Source organism: Stegodyphus dumicola, chromosome 3 (genome assembly GCF_044657685.1).
Source record: "Stegodyphus dumicola isolate Sdum_Otavi_A_Nest chromosome 3, ASM4465768v1".
Lineage (NCBI taxonomy): Eukaryota > Metazoa > Arthropoda > Arachnida > Araneae > Eresidae > Stegodyphus > Stegodyphus dumicola.
Genome location: NC_140770.1, coordinates 241,048,327 through 241,067,249, shown reverse-complemented (window position 1 = coordinate 241,067,249; position 18,923 = coordinate 241,048,327). Strand labels below are relative to the sequence as shown.

General features: G+C 30.7%; 1 protein-coding gene across 1 annotated transcript in view; it reads right to left on the bottom strand.

Annotated features, from left to right (window-relative positions):
• The window catches only part of LOC118195689 (synaptosomal-associated protein 25-like), a 94,474-nt gene that overhangs the window by 29,207 nt on the left and 46,344 nt on the right, over positions 1–18,923 (bottom strand). Inside the window, exons 2-3 of the mRNA XM_035367019.2 lie at positions 5,194–5,311; positions 1,323–1,364 (exon numbers count right to left, since the gene is read on the bottom strand). Of these exons, the coding sequence (XP_035222910.1) occupies positions 1,323–1,364; positions 5,194–5,289 (138 nt within the window). The 5' untranslated portion in view covers positions 5,290–5,311. The remainder of the gene's footprint in view (positions 1–1,322; positions 1,365–5,193; positions 5,312–18,923) is intronic.

Sequence of the window (18,923 nt, the reverse complement as noted above, 5' to 3'; positions counted from 1 at the left end):
CCTGTTTTTTCGAGTAGTTCAGTCGTATACATCACGAATGACTCACAAAGGGGCACAAAAATAATCACCACTTTTATTAACAGATATTCAGCATGCTTCTGCAAGATAACTAGGAATTAGTTATTCCATGTGTTGTGTCGAGCTCTTTGACTTGAAAATTCTCTAGTACGACTCTGTTATTTTAGTACTGCTAACAAGACCGACAACATTTTATTGGTGTTTTTCAGTTCGATGATCAAAGGATACGATAAAAAACCGCGTACGATAAAAAAGATACTAAATATACGATAAAAAAGTGCGTACTAAATCAATAGTAAAATATAAATATATCTGTGAAAGATCTGACACACTAATCTAGTGAAATGCATTAATGTTTTACAAGTATTAATACTTTAATTAATGCTTAATATATTAACACTTTACTAATAACTTTTAAAGTGTACAAGAGCATTGACCCTTTAATCATTCATTTCTACTTAATTAGAACTAGGTTTCAAGTATATTTCGCTTTTTTTATCATTATTATAACCTTTTTAATTACCTAGGATAATTTGTTTCAGTCTGTACCGGCTATGTTAAATTATTCAGTGACTTTAGAGTCGCATATTATTTTGAATTAAGATTTGTAAGGTCTCTCATAAATACCTTGTTTGCGGTGCAAAGTATAGATTTGCGTTAAAAGACATTTTCGTCTAACTTAGTGGAAAGATGAATTGTCTTTATTTTCAAACAAATATTTAACTTCTTAACTTAAATTCTACTTCAGTTAAAGCGCTATTTTTGAAGCTGGTGTTCATATTAGGTTTAGACAAAGAACTCATTAGTAAGCGAAGTGGTTTCAATGATTCTGTCTTTCAGCAGTCCAAGGATTAAGTAAGCTGTTTAGATAGAGAACTGTGATTTTCGATAAGAAAAAGTCAGATCAGATTAACGATGGTATGATATGCCACTCATAATTAAATTATGACTCGTATTAAATTATAATGGCGGCTTTTTCTTATTTATTGTGATATTAAGTGAAATCGAATTTGTCTCTTCGTTTCTTTGATCATCTATTGCTTGTAACTTTTATTTTTCAAAAGTATATTTAATTCTACTCTATTCAAAAGAGCTGATACGAATTTGCACGTAGCGAATTAAAAAATGTATTTTAATTAACCGAAAAGTTTATTTTAACATAATGTGACGAGCGCTGGTAAAAATAGATTTTGAAATTCTTGGTCTATAAAAGTTTCACACTGTTAGCTTGTTAACAGCCAATACAATATTTGAAACACTAAAATTATTTTGTAATTTTAGTAATTGTTATTTGAAGAACTTACCTCATCGCATAGGGCCATCATTCGCCTTGTTGACTCTAAAGACTGAAAATAAAATTTAAAAAAAATTAGTAAAAAAATTTTTTAAAGTGATAAAGGTACAACTGAAAGGAATTTTGGACTATTTTATTCGAACCTTTTATTAAATCGAATTCATGCCAAGGATGAAAGGGGTATCAACTGATATACCTTACTGCGGTGGGCAAACAAACTATTCACTAAATCATGTCGTTTCAGCATCACTTTCGAGTATAATACTCGAAAGTGATGCTGAATAATTAAAGCTAAGTATTAATAACTAATAAGTTTATATTATAAATTCATAAAGAACAATTAATCGTATTTACGCAACATTTAAAATTTTGAATGCACCTAAAAATTATTATTAAGAATTTGTTGGTTAGGAATTGAAAAATTAATGAATGTGATACACATAAAATGATGACACTAATTATTAAACCAGTTAATTTCTGTAATATTTATCATCACTCATACACTTCTTAAACAAATAAACTCTGAATCAGGTTTATATGTGCTTTCTCTCTACAATTTTCAATTAATTTGAAAATAAAGCAAGACAAATTGTTACTATGCGTTTCCTTCCTTTCCGAAGTTAAGCGAAATTTTATACGTAATATAATGAAATAAAGCTTAGAATTCCAGAGATGTTAAGCACACATGCCCTTGTTTATTCATCCCTATCAGTCAGGATAATTTAGTTAGAATATAAATATTGCATTTAATTAATTATTTTTTTCTTTTGTTTCTATTTCACCTAATCCAAAAATCTTTTCATTTTGGAAGTAGGATGTTCATAACGACTATTTTGAACTACTATAAAATTTTCTAGACTTACTTTTTATATGACAATATAATAAAAGTAGATGAATATCGCCTGTGTCTTTTTAAATGCTTTATAAATATACTGACACTAATAATACATTTTTTTTATCCCAAAGTGTGAAATCTCATTAAGACACACTAACAAGTCATACTTCGTTATTCCTTTGGTGCCTTGAAAAGAGCTCTTTCTAGGAGCAAACCTACCACAATTGATGTAATCGGGAAGTAGTGGAAGACGAATGAATATCGAAATTACCAGAAATTTTACGAAAAGCCCTTCTGTGATTTAAATCACAGTATCGAACATTTAAAAAGTACTCTTTATTTTGTAGTACTCTTTATTTTTTGTAAACATTAATTAAACCGCCTCAAAAACGTTCTAAAAAGGTGGAAATATCCTCTGTAAACTTCAGTGAAGAAACTACAACTTGGATACTTTGTACGTCTTACTGGACGAAGATAATGTAGTCCTCTTATTATAAAGCAAAGTAATAAAAAACTTATAAATTATGAATAATTGTTTAAATTTCATCATTTGTTTTTAATCCTTTTTATCTATTCATAACTTGTTATGAAACTGATACCATATTCCTGGTAAACTGAAACCGAGGCGAATTCATCAAGTGTCTTTCACATAATCCACAAATGACTAATATGACTACATTTGCTCAAGCGGTGAACATCTATGAGATAATCCATTTTATTCTCCATAGGTCTAATATGTCACAGCTGGCTATAACCGGAGCATGAGTAAAACAAATGCGAAGGCCCTGCAGTTAAATGGAGAGTGGAGAATAAAACCTCGACGAACCACCACGAATATAGAGGGATAAAACACCAAGATCCGGAGTGGCCACATTGTTAACGCATTATCTCCTCTTTTGTATTCTGTCCGCATCTGAGCAAATATGGATTGAGATGCTCTCGGAAATAGTCTCGTTGGTAAACTTTGATTGATTCTTTCATATGGTCCTTAATTGTTTTTGTTATGATAAGTCATCAACAGTCTTGTTGGAAGAGGTAATCGTTACCGTTTTCATTCAGCTGCGGAATCAAATATTTTTCCAGTACATCCCCATTAAGTACTGCAAATAATCCGTGCTTTCTCGTAACCATAAATTTTGTTTTATGCATTTAGAGTGGTCTATCTTAAAGACTGGTAAGCTTAAAATTATCCAACACGTCAGGATTTATTGTAACATTTGTTATTCATTTATTTTTATTTTATATACATATTAATGCGTAAAAGTATCTATATATTTGATGAAAAATTCATATATTATAAAATATGCATTCTTTTTTAAATTTTTAAATAACACTTATATTTAGACAATTTCTCATGAATACATTATAGAACACTCATGCAGCATACGACTGATGTAGAATGTGCATTTATATCTGTTTTTGTCATTCATTGTACATAATATGGTTATAGTGAAGAGATCACTGAGAACAAGAGAAGGTGTCTCAGTTTAATTTTATTAGCTTGCTCATCATCCTGTGGAAAATTCTCAGTGATTCTTGAAATCTAACAAAAAAGATAATATCCTCTTTCCGATTACTTTAAGGACCTTATCTTAAGCATAATTCTATTGATATACGCAGAGCCACATATATCACGCCGTCCTGTCAACTTTAGAAAAAGTATTATTACTTACATTGAAAAGATTAAGTTCAAAATGTCCTGGCGATTGCTTTAAGTCGCCTAAATAAAAATAAATACCGTATTATCCGTTTATGACGAATTTGTTTATAATGGATTTAATTCTGGATACCTTGGCTTTTGCCAAACAACGTTAAATTCATTTTCTTACATGAATTATTCTAAGCCATTGACTGATACAAAGAATTTCCTTCCTCTTTTTCTTTGGATTTAATCAACAAGAAGCACCGTTCAATTTAGTAAACGATTTTCTCGCTTTCTTCTTCTCCTCCCCTTGTGGTTTTTAAAAGGAAAAAAATTCCTTTGGCTATCTCTTTTGACTGAGAAAACAAGTTCGAATATTGTTACAAGAAACAAATATTTTGTTCATTGCCACATGGATGTCATAGTTGGCTATCTTTATCCACACCAGATGATTTTGAAAGATTCTTTAATAAACTATTTTCTTACAGTAAGCTTACAGCTTTGAAAGCTTGAAGATGTAAGGTTTCTTCTAAAACTAATTCCGTAATATATTTTAAAGGATTGGGATTATTCAATTACGGCAAAGCACACAAGGGCTATCTGCCTAAAGTGAGGGATGCCTTCGTGGAGGACTTTTTAACGGAAACTGTCTTGTATACACGTTACACATGGGGAAAACCACGAAAACGCTCATGCAGCCATCCCTTTTGCGGGATTCGAACCTCAGACCGAACTACCAGTGTTCAGCGTCTTTACCGCTCGGCCGCTGGTGAGCCCTATTTTTTAAGGTATCTTTAAATTAAAAAAATTAAGTTTAATAAAATTAAGAAATTACAAATATCCAAATGTTTGTATTCACATAAGTAGTAACAAGCAGTATTAGCTATTTATAAAACTAAATATTAAGCTCTCATAAAGAAAAACTTGTCATTGTGTAATTAAAAAAAAAAATTAGAAAATACAAAGACCCGTTTTTTGATTATTTTTTGTCCGTATAAGGTAAGATTTCTAATAGTGAATTTATTGAAATAACTAATTTTGTCATTACCGGTATTTTTTCGTTATTAATTGGTACGGTTATAAACAATTTTAAATATAATAACACTATATGGTTCCAGCTTGCTTTGAAATTTAGTAAATTTAATATTAAGTGATGTAAAACGTTTTTCTCATGAAGATACATGATAGATAAAAACATCATAAGGTTTTCAACTGCAGTTTAAATTCTAGCTTTATAGAACTTGACTATCTATAATATAATAATTCGCTCATTTAACTCATCTTAACGGAAAACCTTTATGCATATTTCGGGTACCAAAACTGAAAGTGAAGTTGATCACTTCTGTTTCATCTTACCAACATTTTTATATGAAGTAAAACAAATTATGTAAACGAATATTTTACCTCATCCGTCACTTGACTCGCTTTGAACTGGAGTTGCTCCAGTTCCGTCTTCCCGCCCATTCCCTCTACACCGTTTACTTCTGCAGCTTCAGGCATTTTGGTTTATGTGCTGGTCCCCCTGGAAAGAGAAGGAAAAAATTACTTACAAGGAGATATAATTTGCTACTGCATTCAGTTAGGAAGCGTCATATATACGAAAATGCAGTGACGAAAATCAAGTAGATCAAGTAGCATTAAAATTAGGTATTTCTGTAACTGTAATAAAATTTTACCATCCTTGATCATTTTGCAATTTCAGAATATGTTAGAGACAAATCCCACACAGGCCTTTTTCTAAAAAACATTCACTTATTTAGTAAAGCTAACACTCACGCAATGTAAGTCTTTACAAAGAATACATTATTCATTCACAAAAATAATTTTTTGTAATACGTTTATATAAAAACTTCAAGAAGTTTAATTTATTACTCTATAAGAGCTACCATAATAATAAAATGTTTAATTTAATTTAGTTTCTAATAACAAAAACATCCAGACTTAGATTGGCTAGTTAATTAAATTTCCGAACAGCATGAGAACTATTTCGAATGAAGTGAAGGAATATCTTCGCAAAATGTTTTAAGAGAAGCTGTACTTATGCCATCCAGAGGAAAAGCACAGAAATTTCAAAGCAGAACGAACATTTGACTATTCTAAGCTGAAATGGACAAGAACTACAAATTCGACTTAAAAAGACGAAAGTTAGCATCGATGAACGGCAATATGTAAAACTATTTAATGAATTTAGAAGTTCTGAATGAACATTTTTCTTCGGATACTCATAATGTCCAATACAGTATATAATACGCAGTATATAGTAATGTAATATAATATGTGCTATAAAATTTCTATCATAAGCATATCTCGACGTAAAACATAACATGTAATTTTATGCTCTCTTACACCAGATATGTAGCACATAGGTTTTATTCCTAAATCTGTTATATATAGATCACGCTTTATACAGATCTTTTGCCTGCCTTTTTTATTAAGAAATTCCAAGTTACTGCGAACACAGTCATTGGTACGATGCATCTCACTGACGTGAAACACAGGTTTTCATGCAACAGGATCTTGCATACAACTTCATCACGTATTTTCAAGCAATTTTCCTGACATTTTCATTGCATTTAATAAATGTTTGCTATTTCCCATGACGGTTTTTACATTTTGTTAGTTTTCATCCGCCGTGATCAGAAGCCAATTCGACGATGAAAAGTGGAAAGCAAACCTTTTTAGTTTTTCTGATCCATACGATCGTTTAAATTTTTATATTCACTATCATAATGAGCACTTTGGGAAAACTGAATCATGGACAACCAGTTTTTCCTTAGAAATGAAGCTGCAAGTAAATAATAAATGACAATGCTTCTGATTGACATAAGAAAATCCATTTATACGGTACCTTTATTAGTTACAAATTCATATGAATACTTGATGTCTATAAAGAAAAAACTTTTAAAATCCAACCTCGAGGTTTTCTTCTAGCACATTCAAATGATAGGAAAACATCTTTTTTGAAAACATATCTTTTTCTTAGTTAAAGGTTAGTTGATAAAAATAATAAATCATATGTGATTAAACTTTGTATCTAATGTATATCTTTAATTCAGTTCTGTTTAATTTAAAACTCTCCTAACAACAATAAAGATTAACAATGTAAAGCTGTCACTGCAGTTACGTGTTAAAATGAGTAACACAAAATTGTAACGTTCGATACTCTGAAAACTGGTCATCAAAGATGTATTCAGAAGCATAAAACAGAAATAAACTATAGAGATATTTAAGGAACAAATCCTTTCCCATTATTTGAAAATATAATGTTCTTGTAAAACCTTTCTCAAATCAAAGTAATATAAAGCAAATAAAAGATTACCTTAATTTTTATACGAAAAATATTGAGCGAAAATAAATCTCAAAACAGTCTATCAGAGTTAAAAAAAATCTAAAATAGTACGAATGTATAATAAATGTAAGAATTATACGATAAATTGTCAGCCTATATGAAAAAGAGATAAGTTATGTGCATTGTAATTTCAGCTAAGGGGAATCATCCAGAATCAGCGTTTACGCTAGAAGATTACTGAAAGACTACGAGACGGTGCTGGTGGTAATAACGTAACGTTAGGTTGAAAACTGTGGACGGCTGAGCCGAAGGAAGAATAGAAACCTGAAGGGCATAAGTCGCCGGAAGTTAATACCTCATAAGTCGCCTGAAATCTTAATTTAATTGCTAATGTCTACATTTTTTATACTTGTCTCCGTTGATATCCAAGATAAACATTCTTCCCTTGTTGTCACACGCATATAACGTTTAAAACATAACAATATGTTTTATGTTTATCGGCTTAGTTTCATTAAGTGTTTTACCATGGAATCGTTGTAAAAGTATTCAAAACATCGTGAACGTGTATATGCCATTTGTACATTAAATGGAGAAAAATGCTGTCATCATTCTTTGCTTCCTTTCGGAAAAGAAAAATTCTTGTTCATATTTCCTTTGGGAAGTGAAAAAAGATAAAAGCGAAAGCGAATGTTTAGACTAACAGGTAACTCAGTGTTTGAATAACAATATAACATATCCAGTGGCCACTAGATAAGAATCCTAAGCAGACCATTAATGCATATTTTAACTGGTCATACATCTGTTTGCGTTCGTATTGATAACATGATTTTTTTGAAAGTGCCAATCTTAAGTCCAATTCAAAACATACTTCCCAGGGTACAAAATCCCCAGGACAGCAACGCAGTGTTTCTCACCCTTTCTGTAATCTTCCAAAAACATAAGAGGGCCATTTTGCTTCGATAGCTTTTACGTGCATCCAACGAACCACACGTTACGTGCTTCAACGAACCACAAAGAACCACAAGCAACTACACAATACTTGGATTTGAACAGTACCCATGAATATGGCGTTTGCTTTCACTAACTAGTCTATCAGTAAACTGTCACATAAAGCCTTGTGAACCGAAAATTCATGCTGCACATTCACATTGAAGAGTAAGCTTTCCTTTACAAAATACATTCCACTTAATGAAATTCTATTATCATTTAATTCCTTTAAAAGTTTCTCCATACAAAGCCTAAATACATAAGTCTACTGAAATTTATCGTGATGAAATTATTTCTTGTCGTCTCCGTTTAATTAATTTTTTTTAATGTTTGACATCCCTCTTACTTTATTCTTTTTTATCTTGCCAACAATAAGAAACTTCTTTAACGGTAAGAAATTCAATTTATGCTTCCTATCTCATTTCGTAAGTGCATTTAAACTACAAGGCTTGATAAAAGACATAAAAAAGACTTTTGTGTGTAAGGGCAAAATAATAATAAAATATTTAAAAAGTGTCAAGAGGTTTAATCCTTTTAAATAAAGTATTCTTATTTCATTGTTTCTAAGATTATTTTTTACACGAACTAAAACATTTTTTGAGTTACTACTAGGGTAACCAACAGAAGTGAGACTAATTTATTGCCACTGCATTCTATATGGGGTATCTACATCTAAAATGGTTTTGGTGTTAATTTAGTCTAAAGTAAATGCGAACAACTGAAAGCTGGTTTTGAAATTAGAACCTCATATTTATTCAAGAGAACATTTAATTTAAGAAACACTAGTTTTTAGCCCAAAAGGGAAATTTGCGGAGAAGGGCTATTTCGTTTTCGCATTTTGCGTCGTTCACTATAAAACGGCTTTTTGTTTTCAAATTTTTGCCAACAAATATTAGAACCCTGCATTATATTTAAACAAATTAAATAATGAAGAATCTGCATTAACGTGTGTATGTTTCTCACATTCTGAAAAAAACCAACCTTACTTAAAGACATAAAATTTTGAACAACGTAGTCCTCCAATCGAATATGGGCATTTGGAATCTCTTTTATTATCTGTTTCATATTTCGTAGAACTTTAATGAATTTTTGATTAACAAACTCAACGATTTCAAAGCGAACAATGGCAACATTGTACGGAGAAATAAAAAATTATGTGCAGCGCGCCAGACTGTGTATCGGAAATTCTAAGTAAAGTGCGAAGAAAGTTCCAAGTAAAACGTGCTAAGAACATGTGCAACACATAAAACGTTAAAAAAAACATTTGGGCCTAATATAAAATCTAAAAGCTTTCATATTTTTAATTTTTTTTTCTTTTGCTTAGTAGAGCTGTGTCATTTGTGTTACTCTTATGTGTGTGCTTGGCTTTGAGAAGGGTTTCAGATATGTTTACCTTGAGGCAGTTTTAAATCCTGCACTAAGATTTTAATTAGCAATTTATTATGTGTAACTTTCTCATTATGTGACGCCTTTATACTGAAGAAAAGAAAGAACTTAGAAAAAATTAAGAAACGTCAATAAAGATAAAAAGCATTAAAATAAATTGAATATTCTGTGATGCTGTCAGATTACTAATATGAAGCTTAAAAATTCTTGTAGCTTGTGTTTGCAAGAAACGTGACATCAGAAGAACCTTTTTAGGAATAAGTTATATAGACATATGAATATCTGAACGTAATTTGCATCAAAGCAATATCTGAATGTAATTTGCATCAAAATGTAACATAGTATAGCAGCAGTGTCAATTTTATATTATAATTAAACGAAACCTAAAGGCTGATACTGACAAACTAAATCACCATCAGAATTCACATTTTTTCCTAAATAACTATAAACTTTGTTGAAATAGATTAAATATGATGTAGTGTATTGCTTAAACAGACGTTGTTTTTGTTATCTAAGGCATCGTGAAAAAGCGTGCTTTCCCCCTTTCTATTTCTCAACTAGTCTAGCGCTTCAGATTCTTCATTGTTGGTTTTTCCCGTTTCAACGACCAACACAGATATCGATTAGGACGAACCTCTATTAGTCACGAATGCAGCGACTGAAATAGTTTGCTAGAGCAATTTAGGAGATGGGAAAGCGAATTTCATATTCTGCATTCAATTTTAAGCTTGAGTCGTGATCTGTTTATGATCCATAGGAGAAAAATTTTTCACTTCTCCGGAAATTTCTTCCTCTCAGAACCCACTTTAGTTGTAAAAATAAAAATAAGAGTCAGCTGAGAAAAAGAATTACACAAAAAGTTTTTTGATTATTTTAACTAGTTTTACTTAGAGCGAGAAGATTGAGGTTGTTGAGGATTTAATTTGATATAATAACAAGACGGTAATAAATGATTTTAGTTTGTAAACATTCTTAAAGGTATGTCAAACGTTTTTCGCTAAGCTTATTAATTTCAACAGTTATCATAGTTTCATTTTAAGTGAATCATCACCTAAAATTGTTTGAATTAAACAGGAATGAAATTTAAATCTTAATGCTCAATATAAACTGCATGTAAAAAATTTAAGGCATTTGTATGTCATAGATGTATCATTTGTATCAGAAGTAAAACTCGAAGGAATTTGCTTTTAAATTAGAAATGTACCTAAACAGATATACAGAGTGTTCCATAAGTAGAGCATCATACGCATTAATCACCCACTAACAGGACATTGGATACCAGTGTTTGCCACGGGAATACTGAAAGACTTCACATATTTATCTGGGGACATGTTTTGGACTAAGCGAAGAAGTTTAGTACCTCTACAACGCTTGATCGCAAAAGATTATTGGCATGCATATCCTACTGTCATCAAACGTGTGTTACTGGAATGAAAGTATCGACCAGATTTGTGCTTGAGCACTGGCAGCATCACAGAATGGTATCAATATTTTTATAACATTCCTATAATTCTATAAAATTCTCAATGATGCTGAATTTATGCGATGTGTTGTATAATACCAGTTTATAATTTAGGCACAAAACCACGCTCATTTGGTAAAAACAATATTATTTTAATGCACAGAAATATGGCGAGACAGAGATTGTTAAACTAGATCCCAAAAAGACCTTATAAACAGATTTACATGAAGATTCTTCTCAGCGTCTGTCAAACACGCAACATTTGAATCTCTTATCAGCCCGTTAACTACCAAATTTTTTAAATAAAATATTTTCCTAAAAATAGGCACGTTTTACGTCATAATGCTATGAATGGATGACTTTAAAAATATCGACAGCAATCAAGTATTTTTTACAGATATCTACTAGGGAAAAAAGGCAATTACGAACTATTTTATGCTATGGTACTGTAAAGTATTCTGTATGGAATCCAACATTACATTTAGTATCTCATTGCTTCCTAATATTTATTTTGCAGACGATGCACTTTTTTGTTTTCCTTCAATGATGGACGAAATCGGAAATGTACGAAATGAATTGCCAATTATATTTACCTTGGGAAAATAAATTAAATTCAAGAAAATATTTCGTATTTTATTATATAAACTGATAACTAGTTTAGCACTCGTGGAAAATCCCCATATACTGATTACAGCAGGCAATGCGTTCAGTTACACGTGATTCAGTACTTTCAAAGAATAGTACTTGCCTGGTTTATATGAGAAAATTATTCGGAAATTAAAGTCAGAGTTAGCAAAGTATATGAATAAAATGCTGATGCGGATTAATAACCATGAATGTGTACATTTGTTAACTATTAAATAAAATTGTTTATTAACTAGTTCGATAATATAGAGATGAGTTTAATGAACAAGAATGATACTGAAAATATAAATGAGGGGCAATACTCATGTTCCATTCTTTTCATTTTATTTCATTATTGTTATCTATAGTATTTTGTTTAAAATTTTTGGCAATTGAGAATTAACATCGTACACACATTGACTGCGTGATGCTCGAGGGAACATAAGTGGGTTTTGAACAAACTGATATCATTGCCTGTCATCATCTGTAATTAAATACAAAAATGACTAATAACGAATTTGCAATTTAAACAGGTAACAAATCACAAAAAATTATAAATATAACCTTCAGACAACCTCAAAAGACATCTAATGAATGGATTTACATCCCTAGCGGATTATCAGTAAAATAATAAATGAATAAATAGAATAATAATAAAAAATAAAAAATAGAATAGTGTTGTGAAATGCCCAGAGACTGTGCGGAGAGATAGCTTTCCCGCAAAGCGGGTCGAAAACGAAGCCGTTCCTGCAGAGCAGAGAAGCCTGACGGCTGAGCAGCGTGAATCAACGGCGGACTTAGGATTGTCTGAAAGTGGCAGAGAAAGTTCCTGATTTGGCGAGAAATCGCTCATATGGCGATATTGGGCGGCAGAATATGCGATTTGTTTTACACTGAGAAAGAACATTCTAGAAAGCATTTTTAGCTTTTGAGCTCACAGAGACTAGCCTGAGAGCTATCGACCGAGTCGGGAGCTATACTTTAGTGCTTTGCCATGAAACTGTCTTCACCGTTATAGCCTGAAGACTGTGTTGCTGATTGTTGATGGTTGTTTTTCTACGAGTGTAAACGTGTCTTTATAACTGTCCTTTGTAACAGAGCTTACTGGCGAATAAGTTGTGTTTCGTTTCTTCATCAAGTATTATCATCAATTATTCCAAATCCACGAACCCATGGAACGCAACAATATTCCAATTTTGACTTTCTTTTCATAAACTGTTAATTTTCAGCTGCTGTCGCAGAAAGCAAACACGATTTTCCGCGTTCTTCTAGCTGTCTGATAAAAGACGCGTTCCAATTAAAATCTTCACAAATGCTTCTAACTAAAATTCTAAAATAATTTATATTTCATTTTCTCTTCAGCTTTAAATTATTTCAAATTTCTTGAAGCCTTACCTTTTACACACAGATAGGTCTTTAGCATGCAATCGGTACATTTTTAAAATTAAAACTAGTGAATAAATTGTCTGAAGACATGAATAACGTTTTTAGTGACTGATAAAACTTTCAAGGCAAAAAAACCTATTTTATTTTCACATACGCTTTTGCAAAGCATCATTTTTCGTTAATAACAACTTTACGCCCAAAAAGTGGTGGAAGTTTAAAAAAAAATATAAATTAAATTGCTCGAAGTTAAGATAAACCCATTTACAAACTCAAACAATTTCCATTCAACTTACAGAAGCTATTGAAGAAGGCACTTTTCTTCGCAAATGCGCTGTTTGGAGAGCTTTGAAGTTCCCTCCTCCTCCCTCCCGATTTCGATTTCTTTTTGATGAGTTTCGATGTTTTGCGAAGTTGAGAGGAACTCTTTTATACGTGAGCTTTCAAAATAAATCTTTTCCTAAAGTTTTACATGAGGTCATTTTTTAAGGGTAACTGAAGCTATTCCAAAATGTCATCTTGATAACAATTTTGGATTAAGAATGTATAAAAGTTTTTAATATTACATACAGATATCCTGAGATTTTAACTAACTGCTTTTACAATTCCTGTTTACGGAACTACAGCAAGAACGAATCGTGAAGAGCAGCACTAGGTGAAAATTGTAGCCATATTTGAAGATGCAGATTACAGTTGTTCATTTCATATACTATGGAATATGGACTCAGACTTTAAGGAAAATAGCTTTCTTTTGTAATTACAGCTGTGTATTATTCATTCATTACTCTTATGTAATTAAATGAAAATGAAAAGTTTAAAATGGAAAGTTTATAACTTTTTTTATGAAAAATGCATTAAAATAAAGATATAATTGAAACATGTACAATGTTGCTTTTTTTTATATACAATTAATTCTGAGTTGTCCGAAATGAGTCTGCCCGAAGTAGATTTAATAAACGGACCCTACGTATATTAGAACCACAGGAGACGAAAAACGCAAGTTACTTAATTTTCTACCAATATACTTCTTAAAACATATATTCAAGAGCTCACCCCAGCTGGCCTATCACTGAGTTTCCTTTTTTTTAATTCTAGAATTTCATTTCATTTTAAAGATAAAGACTTCCCGTTCTCTAAAAGCTAACTCACATCCACTCGACCGTACGTTGACGAGAAACAGTAGCCAATCAGAAACAAGTTTAGAAGGGGTATTAGAAAATACCGCCTCTGAACCTTGACTTTCAAGAATTTAGATGACATGGTCAGCCGCAGAATCAAGTGATTTGACGTCATGTAAGGCGTCTGAACTTTCACTCTTTGAATTTGTTTTAATATCTATTTCATATTTTCAAAACTTTTTCAACATATTTTTTAAACGAATTTTTGATTAAGAAGCTCATCAATATTAAAGCGAGTAATGGCAACACAGTACAGGAAAAAAAAACATTTTTTATCTCCAGCGCGCGAGACTATCTATCGGAAATTCTAAAGATATGATGTTTTTAAATATTTTGTGATATTGCTGTTGAATTGAATTTTACGTGCGAAGAACATGATATTTAATAAATGAAGATAACACACAAAACGTTAAAAAAACGCCCCTTTTGGCATAATATAAAATCTGAAAGCTTTACAATCTGAAAGCAATTTAGTAAAATTGTTACTACCAGTGTGACAATTTTACTAAATTGTTACACTGGTTTATTTTGTAATTTTTCTTAGTGTTTGAACGGTTCACCTTGAAAGGAAATCGATTTTGCCTCAGTATATTACAATGATAAATTAAATTTCTCTGACACTGATATATTCATATATGTGCAATGGGAATTTAACCACTTCATACAGACTTCAGTCCTTTCTCTAAGTTATCATGATTACTGATTTGTATTGCCGCAGACGTTAGGAAAAATGTTACACTAATTTCATAAGAAATATGTCTAAGAAAATATCAATATCTTCATAAGAAACATCACTTTTGCTTTAATTTAAATTACTAGGAGAATAAGAGTCATTGCTTTGAAAAATATTTCTTTTGTAACACATTCGAAATGAACAATTAAATCATACATAATAATATACTGCACTGACAGACCAGGTTTTTATTTTAACTTATTTTATTACATATCAAGCAAATATCTGAAAAAAGTCCTTTCTTCTATCTGCGTAATTCCCAGTCAAATTTTACTAACACACAAAAGTCTTTACTACATTTTTAATAAAATCTTACAAGCTGAATTTCCAGTGTTAGTCTGGTATCTTCTGACTGCATTCTAGTAAAACGAAAACACTCTTAACGTATTGGCAAAGAATAATTTTTACATTTTGTACTTCATTATATTTTTTTATCATTTGCTTATCTACTAAATTTGGTTTACAGTCCAAACAGTTAACATATTACTTATATTTTTTTAACTTTTTGTTTTCAGTTTTATATATATTTTTTCCCGAAAAGTAAATTTTTGAGTACAAATCTAAAGATTTTCAGCTTTTGAGAATTCATTTGCGAATAACTGTAATATGTTATTAATAATATAATAATCAACTGTATATAATAACTGTGATCTTACAATGTCCTGAGAATAACTGTAATATCTCTTTGAAACAATTTGTTTCAAAAAACGATTTTTGGGGAAATTCCTCATCGAAAATCTTTTGGACACTTGGAATATATTATCTCTTTCTACATTTCTATCAATGACCGAATTTTTCAGTTATTTTACTGTGACTCCTTTTTTACTTCCTTGTACGAAGTAAAAAGGAAGTATTGTAATCGCGAAAATTTTCAGGCATCGTATTTCAACGAAAATATCCATTTTGACAGCTATCGAATGCAATTTAACGATGTTTTTGCGTGACATCTGTACGTAAGGACTTTATATGTTTGTAATATGTGCAGTTTTTGCTTTAAAAATGATTGAATTATGTTGTTCTTATCATCCGGTTAAAGTTTTTATGCTTTTAGGAAAACTGCAAGCAATATTTGTACAATTATCAACAATTTAAGATCTGTTTAAGTGCGGTTAAGCCTAATTTTTAAATAACATGGCGGACATATTTGTTTACATTTGAAACAGCAGAATAGTAGATTTGTTGCTAATCTAGCAAGACTAAGCTTTCGCAACAACAAAGCTAAAGCCTTCGTTTATTATTGCAAATTAAATTATGCTTAATCCTTTCTGGAATTTTTTCGAGGAAATAAGTGTAAGATTTACTTCGTAATTTTTAATATAGATATTTTAAGTTTTTATGTTTTTTTGCCTTGTCGGGAAGTGAGAACTGAATTAATTGAACGAGAAATACTGAATCGTCTGTGAGAAAGTTTTTTGTTTTTGTTTCCTTAATTTCTTTACATCGTTTTAGATTTATTATAGTATCTGAATAGAACATGTTGCAACTATTAGATAATTCTTCAAATGATATACATTTATATGCATTCTGATTTATAATATGAACGAAATTTACGCTATTAGGTGAAGCTAGCGCCAGAGTGTCGCTGTGTTAAAAAATATAGTGAATTTTAAAGATTCTATTGTGGTTCATGCGCTATCGACGAAGTAGATTTAATTCAATCCAATACGTTTAAATTAAATGCGAGAAAAAGTATGCGTATAATTTAATATTCCATGCAAGGAAATCATGTGGTGTACAGATCAGATTTTTAAAATAATGGCTTCTAAGAATTTGGGAGCAAATTTTACTAAATTGTTACACTGGTTTATTTTGTAATTTGTTTAAGTGTTTGGACGTTTCACTTTGAAAGGAAATCGATTTTACCTTAGTATATTACAATGATAAATTAAATTTCTCTGACACTGATATATTCATAGTATATGGGCAATGGAAATTTAACCACTTCATACAGACTTCAGTCCTTTCTCTAAGTTACCATGATTACTGATTTGTATTGCCGCAGACGTTAGGAAAAATGTTACACTAATTTCATAAGAAATATGTCTAAGAAAATATCAATATCTTCATAAGAAACATCACTTTTGCTTTAATTTAAATTACTAGGAGAATAAGAGTCATTGCTTTGTAAAATATTTCTTTCGTAACACATTCGAAATGAACAATTAATCATACATAATAATATACTGCACTGACAAACCAGGGTTTTATTTTAACTTATTTTATTACATATCAAGCAAGTATTTGAAAAAAGTCTTTTCTTCTATCTGCTTAATTCGCAGTCGAATTTTACTAACACACAAAAGTCTTTACTGCATTTTTAATAAAATCTTAAAAGCTGAATTTTCAGTGTTTGTCTGGTATCTTCTGACTGCATTCTAGTAAAATGAAAACACTCTTAACGTATTGCGAAGAATAACTTTTACATTTTGTACTTCATTATATTTTTTTATCATACCATTTGCTTATCTACTAAATTTGGTTTACAGTCCAATAAGTTAACATATTACTCATTTCTGCTTTTCCAATGCACGTATGTGACAAATACTCAGTACAGAAATTTTTACTTACTTAAAGCCTTGTATTGCATGGATGGACCGAGGTAATGCTTTAATTATTTTACATATCATGCGAACTTTTAAAGAAATGTTATGTTTATCTTCTGTCAGCGCAATTTTATTGTTGCACAGATCTTTTTATCATGTTTCTTAATAATAACTTAAACTGAACGTTTCATTATTCATTTGGAAAATTCTGGTTACATTCTACACAAAAGAAAATGTTCATAACTTATTAGCGAAATATTTTATACATGTAATGTTTTTTGTGCTGTTGGTTAATTTCAGACTGCTGCTAAACTATGACATTTGATTTCTAGTCAGATATTAAGGTGATTATTGACTTTCCACGTTTCTAAAGAATTTCGTAATCAGTTTGTAATAGTGTTCAGTACAGAAAATTTAACCAAAATTTCAAACAAAATAGAAAGTATGCAGAAGTTTCTTTAGTTTCTTTTCGAAAATGTACATAAATACACGCATCATTCCTTTAAAATTTATTTCCTTGTAGCACAAAGGAAATTTCGAACAAATTCAAATTTTTAAATAACTTCAAGCTTCACGAAATTTTCGTATTCGAAAATATATTTTCTTTTGGCTTTTGGTGCATGTCAATGAATTTACAATACTTTTTCTATTAATTTTCAGTTTACGAGCTCTATAAATCCTTAAAAATACATTTATAGACAGTTTATGTTGATTACTATGACAGACATTTTCAGTGTTTGAGAAAATAAGTATTTATTTTGTTCAAGAGAATGAAAAATGGTGTTTTCTTTATATTTTATTATTCGGACTATTCGCCAATTTGCGACAAAATGGCTGAATTTTGCTGAACTATTAAAATTTCTTCTGTTTCTTTCAGAAGCATATTGTTGTATATTTGCGTTTTGCTAACGAAGCTATTTTAATTTTCATTTTTCTACTGATTTATTTCATCAGGGCTCGCTTATTCTAGAATTTATACAGACTTTCATGGTAAGTAGTTTAGAGTAATAGCTTATAACATGACGAGAGTTTGGTTTAAAGTTGGCTGTCTGTTATCCAGCTTGTCACTTTGCGCATAAGAGCTGCATTGCGTAGGACTAATATATCAGAGCATGTTTGGATAGTAAGCTCAAATTCTGAATAGCTGTTAGAAGTAGATTCGACCTTTTAAAGGCCAATTTTGTGTTCACTGCCAAGTCCAGGGAGACTGGTAAATTCATTATGCCAATATTTTTATTTACCCACACGAGTGATGAGATAAAATTAATTGAAATTTAATACTTTCTGTTGCTTGTTTAGAAAGTTAAGCTAATAGTGAAAACTCACTATTAACTATATTTGTAGTAAAAACTCCGTAATAATAATTTAAGATAGTTTACTTCAATGCAACACCCGAAGGTTAGGAACTGTACCATACTAGTTAAGAACTAGATTTAACCCCATACAAGTGTTACAATATTAAGTAACACCTTCGAATTTACCTATTTATACATTAATAAATAAATGACTAACTCTATTAAGAAAAGTTGCTGTATTAGACGCAAAATCA